This window comes from Coptis chinensis, chromosome 7 (genome assembly GCF_015680905.1).
Source record: "Coptis chinensis isolate HL-2020 chromosome 7, ASM1568090v1, whole genome shotgun sequence".
In the NCBI taxonomy this organism is placed as follows: Eukaryota; Viridiplantae; Streptophyta; class Magnoliopsida; order Ranunculales; family Ranunculaceae; genus Coptis; species Coptis chinensis.
The window spans coordinates 83965651-83983226 of NC_141462.1; the positions used below are offsets into that span (position 1 = coordinate 83965651).

Sequence of the window (17576 nt, forward strand, 5' to 3'; positions counted from 1 at the left end):
ATTTTTAATATGAATCTATTAATTTATTACAAGAAATAAGCCAATTTTAATCATAGTCTAGGACAGCTGGGTTTTGAAACCATTGATAAGGACATTTTTTGGCTTATAACTACTAGAAAAATCAGATTTTACGTTTTAATTATTAATAAGGACAGACTTGACTTTTTAATTTTGTACTCTTTCCAACTTTACCCTTCTATGTTTGGTATACACTGACGTCTGTGCATACTTCGCATTCCAAGAGGTGATATGCACTGACACTTGTGCATACCATTTTCTCTGTGATGTTTGGTATGCACAGATGTCTGTGCACACCTCGCTTACCAAAAGGTGGTATGCACTGACACTTGTGCATACCATTTTCTTTGTGATGTTTGGTATGCAATGACGTCTGTGCACACCTCGTATACCAAGAGTTGGTATGCACTGACATTTGTGCATATTATTTTCTTTATGATGTTTGGTATGCATAGACGTATGTGCATACCTCGCATACCAAGAGGTGGTATGTACTGACACTTGTACATACCATTTTCTTTGTGATGCTTGGCATGCACAGATGTCTGTGCATACCTAAGGTGGTATATGCACCGACACATGTGCATACCTGGGTACTATTATCTTTTTCGGTCAAAAGTCAATTATTGTCCTTGAGAGTGTTTTTGAAATGAGGGTAGGTTTTTTAGTTCGGAATTTTGTCCTTTTCATTTTTTTTTTTTTTTTTATTTTCTAAGAAAAAAAAAAGGCCTCACATGGCTCATCGCATAAGGCCACATCTATGCTTGAGCCGGCCCTGGCTGCACGTATATGGTGATTCCTGCTATCGCGTTGTTTAAGCTGGTATAGAAAGAGTAGTAAAAACTTGATGTTAATGATAACAATAATGGTGGTGGCAGATGATGATGTCACAAGATGACGAATGTGTGAGTGTAAACAATTTAGAGTCGAATTAAGGTGGTGTAGCCGTTGTATATAGATTGTGTGCATGTCGCGTGCGGGCAGGGGATAGGATATACGAGATAACAAGACCACCAATAGTGCCGCGATAACATGCAAAAGAAAATAATTGATTATCCAGCAATCATTTCACCCTTAACAAGAGTGGTTCCAGGATATGGGTCCTGTTAAATACACGCCCCGGTTCTTAAGAGGGCACTCTCCCACCCGGAACCGGTTCTAGTTAAGAGAAAATACATCCGGTTCACTAAAAAATTAGAGGGGCACGCTCCTCGTAACTGGGTGACTTGGTGTATTGGTTTTTAATAATGCTTTCTTCGGTTACCAACAGTCGTAACTCGTAAACAATCTTGGATCTGTATCTCTTTTCACAATTTCCTTTTGTCTTGATCAGGTAACCTCTCTCTCTAAAAAAAAAAGGTGCTACTTTCTTCTCTTTCACATCACTAATCACCAAACCCATCTTTTCATTACAGATATAGATGTTATGAAACGAAAGGGTGAAAGAAACGGTTTCATAAATCTCAAATAATTTGTTTGCTAAAGGTTCGAACTTCTGTCCCATTAAAATTTTGTGCGCTCATTTCTTGGATTGTTTGTAATAGGCAAAGGCAAAGGCACCACCGCACCATATGGGATTCTAAATTGAAGACATTCCAATTACTGTTCAAAGCATAATAAAGTGGTATCTAGTTGTTGATAATTGCTCAAAATGTTGGTGTTTAGTTGCTGAAAAATGTTGGTATTTAGTTGCTGAAAATTGTAATAGTAAAGCGGTAACCAGTTACCGAAATTAAAACTCGATTTCGGTATCTAGTTGCTAATTTGATAAATGGTATCTAGTTGCTGAAAATTGTTCAAACTTTTGGTGTTCAGTTGCTGAAAATTGTATTTGTAAAGCGGTAACTAGTTACTAAAACTCAATTTCGGTATCCCTAATTTGAGAAACTTGTTCAAAATTTTGGTGTTGATTCTTTGAAAATTATAATAGTAAAGTGGTAGCCAGTTACCGAAATTAAAACTCAATTTCGATATCCAGTTGCTAATTTGATAAATGGTATCTAGTTGCTGAAAATTGCTGAAAATTTTGGTTTTCAGTTGCTGAAAAATGTATTTGTAAAGCAGTAACCAGTTACTAAAACCCAATTTCGATATCCAATTAACGATTGAAAATTCGCTTTGTCTGAACTAGAGCACCCACTGTCTTCATTGAGAATATTACAAATTGCTTAAACATTTGGTGCTCAATTAATGAAAGTTGTTAGTTAGTCAACTACTACAATTACATTAGCCAGATTCATTAAGACCCTTCATTAATCAATATTTATCGGTGTTCCATCATAGGTATCTTCTGTTACAACTTGGGGGAGCCTACTAACCCAAATGCCACTGCCCTTGGCATTAGCCTTAAAGCCTAACTTATCACTGACGGTTCACGATGTCACCACCATTACTTCATTGGTGGAGGAACCAGACATGCTTCTACAAGTTCAATATAAATGGTATCTAGTTGCTGAAAATTGCTCAAAATGTTGGTAATGTTGGTGTTCAGTTGCTGAAAATTGTATTTGTAAAGCGGTAACCAGTTACCGAAATTAAAACTCAATTTCGGTATCCAGTTACTAATTTGATAAATGGTATCTAATTGCTGAAAATTGCTCAAACTTTTGGTGTTCAATTGCTGAAAATTGTATTTGTAAAGTAGTAACCAGTTACCGAAATTAACATAAGATTGAGAAGATTACAACATTCTACGATTTTTCTTTTTCTCCCTTCCCTTTCAAAATAACTTTTGTCCCAAACCCATGACATATGTTGTCAACTTCTTCTTCCAATTCCAATGTAAGCTTTCAATGTGCTCAAATTATACTTGAATTCAACAAAAAGAAAATAGTTAGACATATACCAAACTTAAAGAAAACAATTGAAGTGGAGAAGATAAGTCAAACAAATTACCTTGTAAGTGTGTGGATTGGGTGAGTTTTCATGCTCACCACCTCCCATAGTTTTGAGTTTTTGTAAGTTTCTATATTAGGAATGGAGAAGAAGTGTTTAAAGAGAAGTGGATTTGAAGGTGAGGAAAGAAAGAGAGTAGAAAAAGGGCTAAAATTTGGGTTTGAATTTAAGGGGGAGCCAAAAAGTTGAAAATGAGTTTTGAGTTTGATTTTGAGAGAGAAATTCAAATCAACCTAAAAATAGAATAAATTGATTTCGAAATTTTATAAAAACAATTGGGCAAAATATTGAAATAGTATTGAATTATTGAATAATTGGTCGAAATATCAAAATTGTTTTGAAATATTGAAATAATTGGTCGAAATGAAAACTCAATTTCGGATGTCGAGATATCAAAATAATTGAAATATTGAAATATCGAGATGTCTAACCCTAAACCCTAAATTGGGAATATCGAGGAATCTTAAATTTTGATACCATTACAAATTATAAAAATAAAATAAAAAATAAATATAATAAAATAGGTGTTAGATTAGATAATGAATATTAATTTTCAAATATACTAGATGTTAGATACTAGATTCAAAATATAGTTAGAAATGTATTGGTGTTTTTTTTTTTTTTTTTTTTTTTTTTTTTTGTTTTAAATATATTTCTATTATTGTTAGAACTGTATTGGCTAAACCCTAAACATATGTACATTTGCTACATACCAATTTTGAAATCATAAATAATAACCAAAATGTTCTATTATGGAATGGAAAATGAGTTTAAATTATATCATTTAATCAAACTTTAATTTGTTGGTAAAAATTTAGATGTTAAATCGATTCAAATAAAGTCTAGTTAGAACTGTACTGTTTCAAACTCTAAATCCTAAACATAAATAAAATTGCTACTAATTCCGAAATAGAAAATTACAACCCAAACGTTTTATTATAGATTGGAGAACGGGTTAATTTAAATAATTATATCGTCTAATCCAATTTTAATATGTTGGTAAAAATTTAGATATTAGATTCAAAGTGTAGTTAGAACTATACTAATTAATTCAAACCCTAAACCCTAGACATAAGTATAGTTGTTACCAATTCCGAAATAAAAAATTATAACCTAAACATTTTATTATAGATTGGAGAATGGGTTTAAATTATATTATATAATCCAATTTTAATTTATTGGTAAAAATTTAGATGTTAGATTCAAAGTCTAGTTAGAACTGTATTTATTCAAGGGAGGAATTCTAAGGACATATTTTATCTTGACACCTAAACAAACTCAAAATCGTTAGGACATTTATAAGTTTCAGATTAGGCTAATATTTTGTAGATATGATATCCTAACTATTCTAAACATTGTCACAAATAATCAAAAAATAAAAAATTTCTAAACTTGCCAAATATAGTATCAAAAATGGTGAAAATGAACGGTCTACAATTAGCCAAATTTGTAAATTGTTAACTACATTTAAAAAATGGGAGGGGTTCTAGGGACATATTTTATCTTGACACGTAAACAAACTCAAAATCGTTAGGGCATTTATAAGTTTTGGATTAGGCTAATTTTTTGTAGATATAATCTACTAACTATTCTAAACATTGTCACACATAATAAAAAAAAATCAAAAAAATTCAAACTTGTTAAATGTAGTTAACAGTTTACAAAATTTGGCTAATTGTAGACCGTTCATTTTCACCATTTTTTATACTATATTTGGCAAGTTTAGAAATTTTTAATTTTTTTGATTATTTGTGACAATGTTTAGAATAGTTAGGAGATCATATCTACAAAATATTAGCCTAATCCGAAACTTATAAATGCCCTAATGATTTTTAGTTTGTTTACGTGTCAAGATAAAATATGTCCCTAGAACCCCTCCCTTAAAAAATACATCTAATATGAATGTGCTATTTCTCGATGGTCTAATGGAAAAATAAACCTGTCGTAAAATAGAATAGACGCCTAGTGTTCTTTCGTAGCTCCCGCCAAATGAGAGGTGTTAGGTTATCATAGGCCTACGGCACGGGCACACTCTAGTATCCAATAAATACAGAGGGTTATCTCTAGTCATGAAGAAAGTAGACAGGAATATATGAGTTGACTCTACCGAGCATTTACTGTAGATTGACCCAAGTTGTTGAGTTTTTGATGATATATTGATCCATTAAGTCCAAACGCAGAACTCTAAAAGTAAATGTTTTTCGTTCTCAATAGGTATGATTGTGGAGTGTTTATGCTAAAGTACGCTGACTTGCTTAGCAAAAATATGGAACTCAACTTCAGATCACCCAGGTATCTTGACGATATAACACAAGCATATTTCTTTTTCCATCTTTTCGTGATGATGAAGTTTTTTTTTTTTTTTTTAAATTTGCAGAGAGAATGTGAAGAGAGAAAGAGTGGAGAAGAAGAAATGAGCGCGCAGGTTATTTATAACCGTTTTTTGGATGGTGTAATTTAGAGAATAAAAGTAGAGAAATGAGACTGCGATTGAGAAGAAGTTGTTGTTTGTCTACTGTTTTATATACTAGAAATTGGGCTATAGACACTTTTTTTTAGTGTGCTTTTTGTCTAGAGAAAGACTAATATTATCTTTTAATTCTATTCCAATTTTAGCAACACGTCACTTTTTAGGTGTATTAACTGTTTTTAAAACTTCTTATTTCTCCTTTTTACCCTTTCATTTGTAACTGCCAATTTTTTCCACATACAAATAATACGAAAATCTAATGTGCAGGTTGTAGGTGTGTGTGTCAATCGAGGCCACTCATCAGGCAAGGTGCGTGTGTATTGCTCCAAGATGTACTGCAATCAAATAATACAATTGTCTTATAAAAAAAAAACCATTTGTCCTTTTACAATTTCACAATTTGAATTACATCAAACAAAGCTTAAACATGTTATTCAAAATTATCAGAGATGCATTTTAAATTGTTAAAGCTGTATTGAAATTAGTTGTAATCAACATACATTTTTTCCGTTTTTGAAGTTGATGTTTTCCACATTGTTTTGGTCTCTTTATAAATTCATCTCAAATTTTGTAGATTTCGGATAAATTTTAGTTATTTTGATTAACCCACTACTCTTTTGGTAACGGATTTAGTTTGTAGTTTTTTTTTTGTTGGTAGTTGGCTTCTTTAGTTGGAACTAATAAAAGAGGTCAAAATTGTAAAAGTCAGTCTGAAATTTGAGACAAATGTCAAATTTCAGTTTTTATAGAGAAAAAACAAAAAAAATAAATTTACTATTTACTCTGAACTTAAGAAATTTGGGTCTGTGTACCTATACCCAATTTTATTTTCTGGTTATGCCACGTCAGCCATTAGTTTCTCACTCACGTTTAACGTGTTTCTAGAAGTTGTTAATTTGTTATGAAGTCATGGTGAAGGGTTGGTAATCCATGCATGGTTTAGTTAATGAAAGATGATTGAACTGTGTCACAAGTGAGAAGATTATATATAGCATATTAGCATGGTTGTTAATGAAGGGTGCTTCCTCTTAATGAATTGGATTTGGACTAAAGAGACATGTGTTAAACAGGTTTTATTTAATTAACTAGTAAATGTTTTACTTTGCGGAACCGGACACGTACAGTATATATAGCAATAGAATGCAATTTTGATTTCCCGTGTCAATATTTGTGGACATGCTAGCAGATCTATATTTGATTTCCAGATATACTTGTAGTAACAGTTCACAGTAGTGCTGGTTTTACAAACCAAAACCAACAATATTGGTTGAGATGGTTAGAGTGTGTGGACCGAAAAGAGAAATAATCCCACATTTAATAAGAAAAGAGTTTATCATGGGTTGATAAAGTGGGAAACTCACTAAAAGATTTGAATGTTGTGGAGATTTGAGAGGATGTAACTTGAGATGGTGCCCCATTTGGACGTTGATTTGAGAGGGTGTAACTCGAGATGAATCTAACAACATAAAATGAGTTCATCATACTTTTAGTGGGAAGCGCCTTTTGTGGCCGATACTAGTTATCCTATGGACGCGGAGGTCCAGGCCTGGCGGGTGTGCCCATCTCCTAACAGAGATGGCCTCAGTGGAGCTTACAGGATTTATAAGGCCGAGATCTACGTGTTTCTTCTGACAAATGAATTCCAGCCTGGTTATCCTATGGACGCGGAGGTCCAGGCCTGGCGGGTGTGCCCGGAGCTTACAGGATTTATAAGGCCGAGATCTACGTGTTTCTTCTGACAAATGAATTCCAAACTATGCATTACTGGAAGTTCAGTTCATTTTACTATCTAAATACAGTTTTTGACCATCGTAAATCATTTCTACTTCAAGAATTTCACCAGCGTCTTCTGATAAAATACAAGAACCATCTGGGCAGTTGAGATTTTCTGCTGCCGTCTTGATCAGCTCTTCTGTGGTGTGTGGCACCCATAGCACGACTCCCTGTTTTCTCTTCTCCTTTGGATCCCACGGGTGGAAGGGGAATACAGTACACTTCTTTCTCTGTGTGTCATCTGTTTTCAAGAAGAGATGTAACTATTAACCAATTGAACCAACAGTAAGCTGATAAGCAAAGTAACGAGAAACATATCTCTGATAATGTGTGACATCATCAATGCTTACCTCGGGTTATTTTAGAGTGATCACCTAATTCCCTCAACTCCGCAGATTTGGCTTCCTCTAATAGCTTTATTAAATTTTTATTACCACTTTTGCGACCTTCATCGAGTGGAGTGTGGCCCCATCTGTCCAAAAAATAACAAAACTTGACCTTGTTAAACGGATTTCTAGAAAATACAGTCTTCAGAATGAAGTAACTTCGTTTACTATTTTCCCAGTCTAAATTGATGCTTGTAAGGTGACAGTTACTGCAGCTTCCATCACTTTTGCAAAAAATGAGGAACTAACCAGGATGAAAAGGTATAAGGTGAATCAAATCTATGCACATGTCCTCCACATGGAATCATGTCTAAATATATAAAAGCGTCAAAACTTTGTGAAATCTAAATGGAAACTATTATAGGGATGAACTAACTCGCACAAGCACTTCTTCCCAAGTCATGCCATTCATGCATCTACTCATTTGTGTAAACATGTTTCTATGTCGCCCAAACAACTTTCTATAGGCCATTGTTAGTCATACTGATGTCTAGATGAAATAGGATAGTAAAAGAGTACTTCATATAAGTCCTGAATCTCACTACCAAAGACAAATCTGAAAGATGAGCAGAACAAAACCATCTAATCAATGTGCTATATTGTAAAAAAGATACGGGATGAAATTAAGAAATTTCAAATGTTCACCTACTTGGCTAGAAACCAAAACAAAGGGAACAAAGAGTAAAAAGTAATCTAACTCTCAAATTTTACCTGTCCTTCAGTAAAACACTCGCCCCAGCTTCTATTAACAATTTCGTCATCAAATATAACCCATCTGCGGAAGCTACATGAAGGGGTGTCCGATGACTATAATCCATGGAGTCTGGGTCTATACCATTAGACAAAAGTCTTTTTAGATAATCTGAATCCCCCCTCGCAACTGCCGCACAGAGAAAGCTACCAGCATCATCAATCTTTAGCGATGCCCCTTCCTTGACAAGTAAAGATACTACTCGATCATGCCCATTCTTAATGGCTTCAAATAAGGGTGTGTTCCCGAAGTTATCTGGTTGGGAAAAATTATCAGTACATTTACAATGTATCACTTCCAAAATACACCTAAAGAACCAAAAGAATAATACAGACCTAGAGGGATTGAATAACATTTAGTTCGACACGTAAAGGCTTACCTGAAATGTTAATGTCCACACCTTCTTGAATAAGGAAAAGTGTGATATCCTCGTAACCTTTTGATGCCGCAAGATGCTGTTGAAAACAGAGGCTCCTATAAATTAGCTGAAGAAGCATTTGGTTGGAAAAACTACAATAAAGAGATACTCCTAGAGTCCTAAACTACCTGGGGGGAGGGTTCTTCAGTCCAATTGGAAATAACATATTTTTTTTGAGAATATTATGAGTTTGAGCGATTCCAAGTTCCAATAGTCTCCTAGGAATCATGGATTAGGTACCCAGGTGACACTCCTACTACCAACAAATACTTGTACTTCTTTTGAGATAAAAATTTAAAAATGATGCATATATTACGAAGAACCAATTAATTAATCATCAGAATTAATTTAATGATGATTGGATTCATACCAGAGGTGACCTTCCATCATAATCTGTCTTATTTGGATCTCCTCCAGATCGAATCAAACTCTTCAGCTGATACAAATCACCATAATAAGAAGCACTGTTAATCTTTAGAGCAAGATCTGCTTCTTGCTTTCCAATATGATACGTGATATCACTTTCGATTTGCTTGACCCGATTAGATTCTTTTCCCTGTCAACATTTTTTACAGTTCGGTCAAAAACTGTGTTAATGGAAAGCTTAAATGCATAATACACCTTCAAACAATTTACTTGGAATAAAATGTTTTATGCTTTTGTCATAACAGCAACTATATTTATATTGGAAACTGCTAAAGATATTTCTGTGTATTACAATAACAACAAAAGGTTATATTACCTCTAAAAGGTTGCTTAAGATTTTCCGCCCATCATAGAAGAAAATGTCCAATACACTTGTAAACGATTGTTTATCAAGTCGCAGGAGTCTACAAAGTTCACAGACACGAACTGTATAAGGCTGAGGAATATTACAGAGAATTGAAAGTTCCCCAAATGAACTGTTAGGTTGCAGAAGGGAAACTGTCTCTTCTGACCCATCTTCCCCTATGCCGATCTCTTCCTGTGGAGGAGAACGTTTTTGTCAGCCTTAAAGTTGTTATCGGAGCTCCCAAACTTACAAAATCCCAGATACCCAAATATTGCAAATAAATGGTAGAAATTTCATAATAACATTAAAATAGTAGCCAAAGTATCTAAAGGCTTATCTAAAGACTTCTAACCAGAAGTATTTCAATATTTCGCATCATGAAACTTGGTGTACGATTTCATATCAGCTAACCTAATTCATGAGGCATTACAAGTTTCAAGTTACTGCTTGCAATTTGGTATGTCACCAAACACATATAGAGCATATACTCCAATCACCACTTTATAGCGCACAATAACAGTTGTATATCTAGATCACAATAATAAAGATAAAATCACTGGCTGACAATATATTACATGATAATCCCCCCAAAAAATGAAGATAAGATTAGCTGCATACCAGCACACCATGACAGACAAAGTAAACTTGATCCACTACACTGCCTTGCTCCATAATGACTTCTCCTGGAAGAAAATATTCCTCATGGATTCTAATTACCTGATAGATCAAGAAACAGATCAATCAACTGCCGTCAAAGATATGATACACTATTTACCATATCTACACAAATACTAGGAGGAATAAGAATTTACCACCTCTCAGTTTACATTGTAGCTTGTACTAAAGGATATCTCATCTTTTTTCTTTTCAGTATATATATAAACGCTAGGAGGACTAAGAATGACATGGCAATATTACAACAGTAGGAGTCTGAGGAGTGGATCAAGGTGACTTACAATCTGATTGATCAGTTCTGCTGAGCATCCCTTAAAGAGAGAAGCGTTTTCCACGTACGACTTATATAATCTTTGTGAAATCTACAAGAGTCATCACAGCCTTCAGTCATAATTCAAAATAATAAATGACAAAAAGAGTTCAAAATACATCAGATGATAAAAACAAGCATAGCTGAGCCACCATTGTTTCCAGTAAACCAAAACTTAATCTACGATGATGGGAAACACGCAAACAAGCACATATACATACACCATAAAATCTGTAGACCAGTTTTTTGTTCATCTTTAATTCTTTATGAAGCTAATATTACAACTTAAACATTTTGCTGTGCCTGTGGCAGGCTAGTTCAGATGGACTAAATTGTGAAGATAATAACATGTTTTCTAAATATGTTGACTATTAAAACATATAAATCTTTATAATACATATTAAAGTTGTGTTGAACATCAAGTTCTAGCTGAACTCTGCTATTACAGTTTAAAGTGGGCAAGGAAAAATGATAAAACTGAACTAGATAGCAAAAGAAAAGGAAATAGATAAATGTTAAACCTCAAGATAAAGACCCTGTTTACTGAACCAAGTAGAAAGCGACATGCCATTATATTTTCACGTGTACCTTAGCGCGAATAGAGATTGGAATATCCTGAAGAACAGAAGCCTCGGTATAACTACTCTCATACTGTAAGCGCAAGTGGCCTTTGATTTGATCACGAATATCCTTACCAAGTTTGTTCCTGTTCATATACTTAATCATATCTGTCATTTTATCCCTGAACCTTTCTGTCTTCGATCCTTTTACAATAAGCGCAGTCATGTTACCAATCAGATAAGCTCCAATAATCATATCAAATGACACATAAATCATAACAAATATCATTTCCCTCATATTGACTGCATGTATATCTCCATAACCTGTCGCAAAAAGAGCAAAATTTTAAAACGTTTTTTACCACCACAGGTTGATAGATGATAGAAGTAATCAATTATCTTGAAACACGATATAGTCAAATGCAAAACAACAAAACATAAAAGTGTTCTCCAAAAAATTTCCATTTTCTGCATAATTGTTTACTTACATAATTGAATATGATGAAACTATTAAGTAATAGCATTCTAAGGAGTAAGGTGTCAACAAGACAGTTCTAGCAATGCAAATGTAATAATAGCCACAGTGAATGTCTTTTCCCCCTAATGAAAATTCCATACACCTTCTCGCAAAGTCATTCAAAGCTGTAAATGTCAAAATGTGATCTAGTTCAGTTTATTTTATTGAATGTTGATAGTAATTGGGAGACACATTTGCAAGTCAAATTCACGGTATTTCGCGTCCTTATGTTACTTCAGTAATAATAAGTAGGAAGACAACTTACCAACAGTAGCCATGGTGACAATGGCAAAATATAGAGATGTTAAATATCGCTTTCCAAGATCAATTTCTCTGAAGTTTGAGTAACTATAATCCCCAAGCTTTAAGCTTCCTATCCACGTGTAACCTTCATGGGAAGGAGGCAGAGTAGTTGCCAGATAGTAAAAGATGCAGGCAGCTGTATGAGTGCAATAAAGTTCAACAGCAATAAGTTTCACGATCCTGGTAAACAGGTAGTTGATGCGGATATCCTTCTCCATCTTCTGAAAAAAATCTGTCATTTTGCGCACTCGAGTAAGTCTTAACCATAGTAGATAGCGGACTTCTTCCTTTCTCCCACTGACCTGAATAGAGAACACTATCTAAGTTGCCAGATGACAGTTGATAAATTTTCCCACCATATAGATTCATGAAACACAAAGAGAATGTGACCAAGTGACGTCCTAAAATTGATCTCATTCTTTCACACTGTACACCAACTACGCAACCTAACGCATCCATGCATGTGGACAGCCCAACGTACCAATCATCATGCATATACAGAATCCCCTCCCCTTAAAAACAATACCAATAACATAAGAAGAACAAAATTTGGAGTTTATACACCGTATACCAAATTAGACAGTCTTCATTCAAGTTTCATCAAGTTCATCTAATCACAATTATTAAGCGATATTGCATAATGCGCAGTCTTTATGTCCTATATAATGTGCTCAACTAGTACTGCTTTTACAAAAAATATAACTGTACGTGTGAAAACGACACTTGAAATTTCAGCTAAACTAAACACAAAATAAGAGGTAAAAGAATTACTCTGTAGATAATATCCCAAGGAAGACAACCCAGGAAATCAAAGATGAAGTTTGATTTGAAGTACCTGCAAAAACAAATGTGAGTGTGAAAATACAGGTGAAATTTTTAAGACAAGACAAAAATTAGTAATAACTGACCGTAGAGCAATTGGGGTGCGTTTATAGACCATGAGATAAGTCTCGCTGTCTCGGTAAGCTAAGAAGAAGTTGACAACAATGTCTATAAGGAATGCAACTTGTCCAGCAATATCGAGGAAACGAAGGTCTTTGGGCAATCCTCTGAAAAATCCAAACTCTATTGGAGTGAAGAATGAGGAGTAAACTGCCCATATCAGTATGATATGCGTCCATATGTGATAGTACCTGCAATTTAATTTCAGTAAACTTTAAATGTGTATACAAAATTCTCAAAGGAGCACCGGAGGAGTTCCACAACAGAATATTTCCTAGTAGTTCCCTAGAGGCCTAGACTATTGCAATAATATCAGTAAAAAATATCGATATTTCTCTTCCGAAATATGGGTATCTTCAAATATATCATACCTGATAAGTAATTGCTCTTTTCCAGATCGGATTTTGATGAGTACCGCACTAATTTTGTCTGTTTTTAGGTTTTACTATGGCTAACTTAACAGATTTGGGTGTACATGTGGGGTGGAAGGAAGTTGCTTGAACTGATTATTTTTTGTGAATTTTGTGATACATGAAATGGCTGGTCAATGTCCAACCATGCTTGGAAGTTGGAATATCATTCCACTCAAAATTTTCCAAAATACAAGAATATTGGTGTGGATTTCTCTTTTAATATGAAATGAAATGAAATAGTAGTTCACGTTTGTCCTACTCAGACACCATCTCTTTTCATTCAGACTAGTGAATATTTTTACAATACATAAATTGTTTTCCATGATGTCACTAATACTTCTACTAATGGTTTACAGTACTACATCAGTTTCATGATTCAAGGAGCAATTCCTTAATTAATCTAATCATCTTTGGAATTTGGATGATGACTATGGTCAACTATTATGGTAGCGAATGAACTATTGTGATTTAAACTAAACAAATGGAGATCACAATTTACAAATGTATATAATAACTAATAGTTCCACCATTTCCTCTCAATCTTTGGATACTTGGATAATTTAATATACAAAAAATATGAGGAATCACATCAAGAACAGCTCAGTTGTTGAATAATGGAAGCTACGTGTATTTGTCATGATAGACATCAACAATCTCGCAAATACGATTCCAGCTCACAAAGTCTTTCCCAATCTATTAACTAAGAAAAATATTTCGAACTTGCAGCGTATTTGACACAATCACCTCACTGTTGTAGTGTGTTGGCTAAAACTGAATGGACGCGGGACGACTGAGGTTGAAGAGCAACTCAGTTTAGAGTTCAGACCAACTGAATCTGACCCGAGCTCTGGTTCAGGTAGATGGCAAGAAGTCTAACTGACCTGCAACCTTTGAATGAGCAAAGAAGTCCAGCCCAAGATAAAACTTGCCGTGGGGCTGGGATCCATTAATTACTCGCCTACGTCGGCTAAATGAATGAGTGGCACTGCCAACAACCAGCACACGTACCCCGCCAAGGTCCCAGGTTGGATTCTTGGACAGATACATGTCACGGCTCAGAAAGCCATGCTTCACCCTTTTCAGTCCTATATTCCCATACTCCTAGGCTGTGTTTGGTTCGCTGAAAATCAATTCCAAATTGAAATTAGATTCTTTGATTTGTGTTTCCATGAATTGGTTTTTCAAGAAACTGGAGTATGTTTGTCTGGTTATAAATGGGAAAATTTATTTTTAGTTGAGTTTAGCTCGGGAGTACCGGATCAAGGCTTATGAAACCTGCGAAGCATTCAATCAAAACCAGCTATCTTCACATCTCTCCTCCTCTCTCTCCTGGCGTCGGGTGGCCAAAGTTAGAAAACAACTTCTTTTTTTCTAAAAGTGGAGGTTGCTTTCCTCCTTTTCAACCCATTTAAAGAATCCGTTTTCCAATTTTTGTTTTCCAATTTTTCATTTTCCAGATTGAACCAAACAGTTGAAAGTTTTCAATTTCCATGAAAACACTTTCTTTTCCTCACTTTTCCTTGAACGAAACACAGCCTTAATGTCATCATTATTTCAACCTTTCTCGTAGCAGATTACACTTTCCACATTAGGGCCGGGGAATCACAGTCATCCACGTTCTACGCTGGAAACTTTGGTACTAAGTACGTCCTCAATGCCGATTCATGAATCTCGGCCGACGACATACTATATCGGCTGTATTAACTGTAACTTACAGGTTGTTGCAATATTTCACATGCTCTACTAAACACTAATAAAACCACGTGAAACACTCAGACTTAATACTTAGGTTTTGGATATTCATCCTTGCTTTCAGGAAACCAAAAACGACAAAACCATAACAATCACAAAGATAAAACAGTACGTGAGATGAGAAATTAATTATACTCCACATACCTGTTATCAGGATTAATGACGAAGTCTTTAGAGAAACCACGTATTCCATTCATAACGCTTCCGCTACCGAATCGTCTTCGATCCCATCTGAGTCCAAACTCATTTGTAATTAATTTGAATCGACTTCCTTGTGATGAAATTATACGATCTCTATATTCCTCCACTTCAAACTCATCTTTGTCTTCCTCCACACCATTCTCATCCCCACGTCTCATTCTGCAACAAAGTATACAATTCATTATCTATAGCTATGTTCTTAAAATAACACAAAATCTTTAAATAAGAAACGTAACTTACATTTGAGCATGTAATGATATGAGCCTCTTTTGGGATCACGAGTTAGCAATGAATAGGATCACGATTTAAAAGGAACAAGTTGGAAGAAGGTAGTAGTAACATGTAGAAAGCGGGGGAACGTCCCTTCTTTTTATGTGCTTGATATTTTTGTATACCAAGGGTCGCTTTCTTCAGAGTTAACAGAAATAAGGATAGCGATGGAAGAGGAAGCGCGGGGGAGTTGGGAAATCGTGGATACACCTGGCCTTTTATAGATCAACTGCTCTTATCATTGGACACTTTTTTTGGGGTGAAATCTTATCAATGGGACTTGATAGTTACCAATTTCAATGGAAGCCGTTCAATTATAAATCAATCGAACTCATTTATTTATGTTGTGCTGATTTTACATTAGTACTGAAAACAATAACAGAATGCGGATTGTGTAACGGTATTTTATGTTTTTTTCCGTGCGGTTTGAGCAAAATCAACTTGACCACTTGCGTACATAAAGGAAAAAAAAAAGTGTTTGTTCTTGGCGTTCACAACAGGCATGCACCAAGCAGTTAGATGAGGTATACGGAAACAAGTTGTATATATGGTCATATGGACTTCATATTTCAATGCAAATTCATAATTTGGTATCTAGGCCGGATGAGAAAACTCATAAATCCAAACACTCAACCAGTGGCTGGCATGAGAGAAAACAACCTAAGCAGTTGTTTGGGCCACCAAACCAAAACAAAAAAACTAGGGCCACACTATTATTGGCACAAAACAGGGAATTTTCTAATACAGACTTGAATTAGAAGCCACTTATATAGAACAAAAAAAACTAATTATATTTTTAAAAAAATAAACACCCTATTTCAATTAATCTCTCAATTCCTGAGAACTCAACTCCTTATTAAACTCTTTCGCAATACATACCCCACTCGTTACAAATAATTAAAAAAACAAAAAACACTAAACCAACTCACAATTTTAAAACCCAAACTTTTATCTATATCTAAAAAAAACAAATAAAACTCCTTTGTCAAATAACAAAATCATGTCACTTGCTCTCTCTTGGATTATATTGAATAACACAAGTTTTTTAAAAAATGGTTGGTCTTGAGAGGGAGTTTGAGTTATCTGCTTGTCAGAAAGCAGTCATTAAATGTTTGCGCACAGTCAGAACACGCAAATGATTTTCTACTTGCTATTCCGATGGAGGGACTTGGACAATGTATATTGCTAGTGGAGTATCATTTTATTCTCCAATACCGTCTTGTAGAGGTATATTTTAGTTATGACCTTACAATATTGGAGAATATAGTTTGTATAAGATGTTTGACTGAACTAAGGTCGGTGTTCTGAGCTGCCTACATGTCCAGTTCTCTAATGAACTGGAATCAAGTCAGACGTAGTTCATCTTAAGTGATTGAGTTGGAGATGGCGAGAATGTCAGCCTCCCTGAGTGTAGAGGTACATTTTAGTCATGACTTTACAATTTCGAAGAATAGAGTTTGTATAAGATGTTTGACTAAACTCAGGTCGGTGTTCTAAGCTGCCTACGTATCCAGTTATCTGATGAACTTGAATCAAGTCAGACGTAGTTCATCTTGAGTGATTGAGTTGGGGATAGAGAGAATGTGAGCCTCCCCTAAGAATGGAGAAGACGCCTCCTTTTATAAGCGTAGATCCCCCTTTTGTGCTGTCTTGATGATTACTTTTACTCCTTCCGTTACGAAGTAATAATCTGTTATTAATGATGTTGTTGACTAGCTTGCAACGGTTACGTTTCCTATTTCATTTGGACGACCTGACTTTAGGTCGTATGTACGACCTGCTTGTAGTCTGGACACGTGGTATGCCACGAGTGGTTGAAAGTGGAGGATACTGACATAGCCCCCTTTCTTTATATCACTGTTTGTAGAATAGTGGTGTAAAGAAAGATAATAAAAGAGACCGCATGTCTTACTTGGTTGAAAATGGATATTGCTGCGAATTGAATTTTTTGTGTTTGTAGGTTGGATGTCGTTTGTTGCTTAGAGCTTTGTTAGGAGTTGATGTGGCAGGTCCTATGTCGTAATGCACAGATCGTAGCTTGTAGTGCGTAGATCGCAAATCATAAATCCTATGTCGTAGCTCGTAGTGCGTAGATTGAATTTGACTGATAATTAGCCTTTGAGTGGTAATTACAGTTGAATCAAGCCTAA

At 34.9% G+C, this 17576-nt stretch overlaps 1 protein-coding gene and 1 long non-coding RNA gene across 6 annotated transcripts; one reads left to right on the forward strand and one right to left on the reverse strand.

Annotated features, from left to right (window-relative positions):
- The first annotated feature begins 599 nt into the window (after positions 1–599).
- LOC147489461 (uncharacterized) lies at positions 600–7215 on the forward strand. Of its 4 annotated transcripts, XR_015201093.1 has the most exons (5): positions 600–1503; positions 2302–2459; positions 5128–5205; positions 5291–5338; positions 5651–7050. It is a non-coding gene; the product is annotated as an uncharacterized LOC147489461 (long non-coding RNA). The 4 variants fall into 4 exon arrangements; XR_015201092.1 differs by having other exon boundaries at positions 635–2459; XR_015201091.1 differs by lacking the exons at positions 600–1503; positions 2302–2459 and adding an exon at positions 7098–7215 and having other exon boundaries at positions 4679–5205; positions 5651–6990.
- On the reverse strand, positions 7113–15815 carry LOC147489462 (potassium channel SKOR-like). Of its 2 annotated transcripts, XM_086570808.1 has the most exons (14): positions 15397–15815; positions 15100–15315; positions 12757–12981; positions 12620–12683; positions 11811–12150; positions 11057–11352; positions 10440–10520; positions 10102–10200; positions 9454–9675; positions 9082–9267; positions 8673–8748; positions 8254–8548; positions 7507–7628; positions 7113–7397 (listed from the first exon to the last, which is right to left on the reverse strand). In XM_086570808.1, the coding sequence occupies exons 2-14, from the start codon at positions 15312–15314 to the stop codon at positions 7156–7158; spliced, it is 2463 nt and encodes an 820-aa protein (XP_086426934.1). In that variant the 5' UTR covers position 15315; positions 15397–15815; the 3' UTR covers positions 7113–7155. The 2 variants fall into 2 exon arrangements, with proteins under 2 accessions (XP_086426934.1, XP_086426935.1); XM_086570809.1 differs by lacking the exons at positions 15100–15315; positions 15397–15815 and adding an exon at positions 13162–14580.
- Between the last annotated feature and the right edge of the window lie 1761 nt (positions 15816–17576).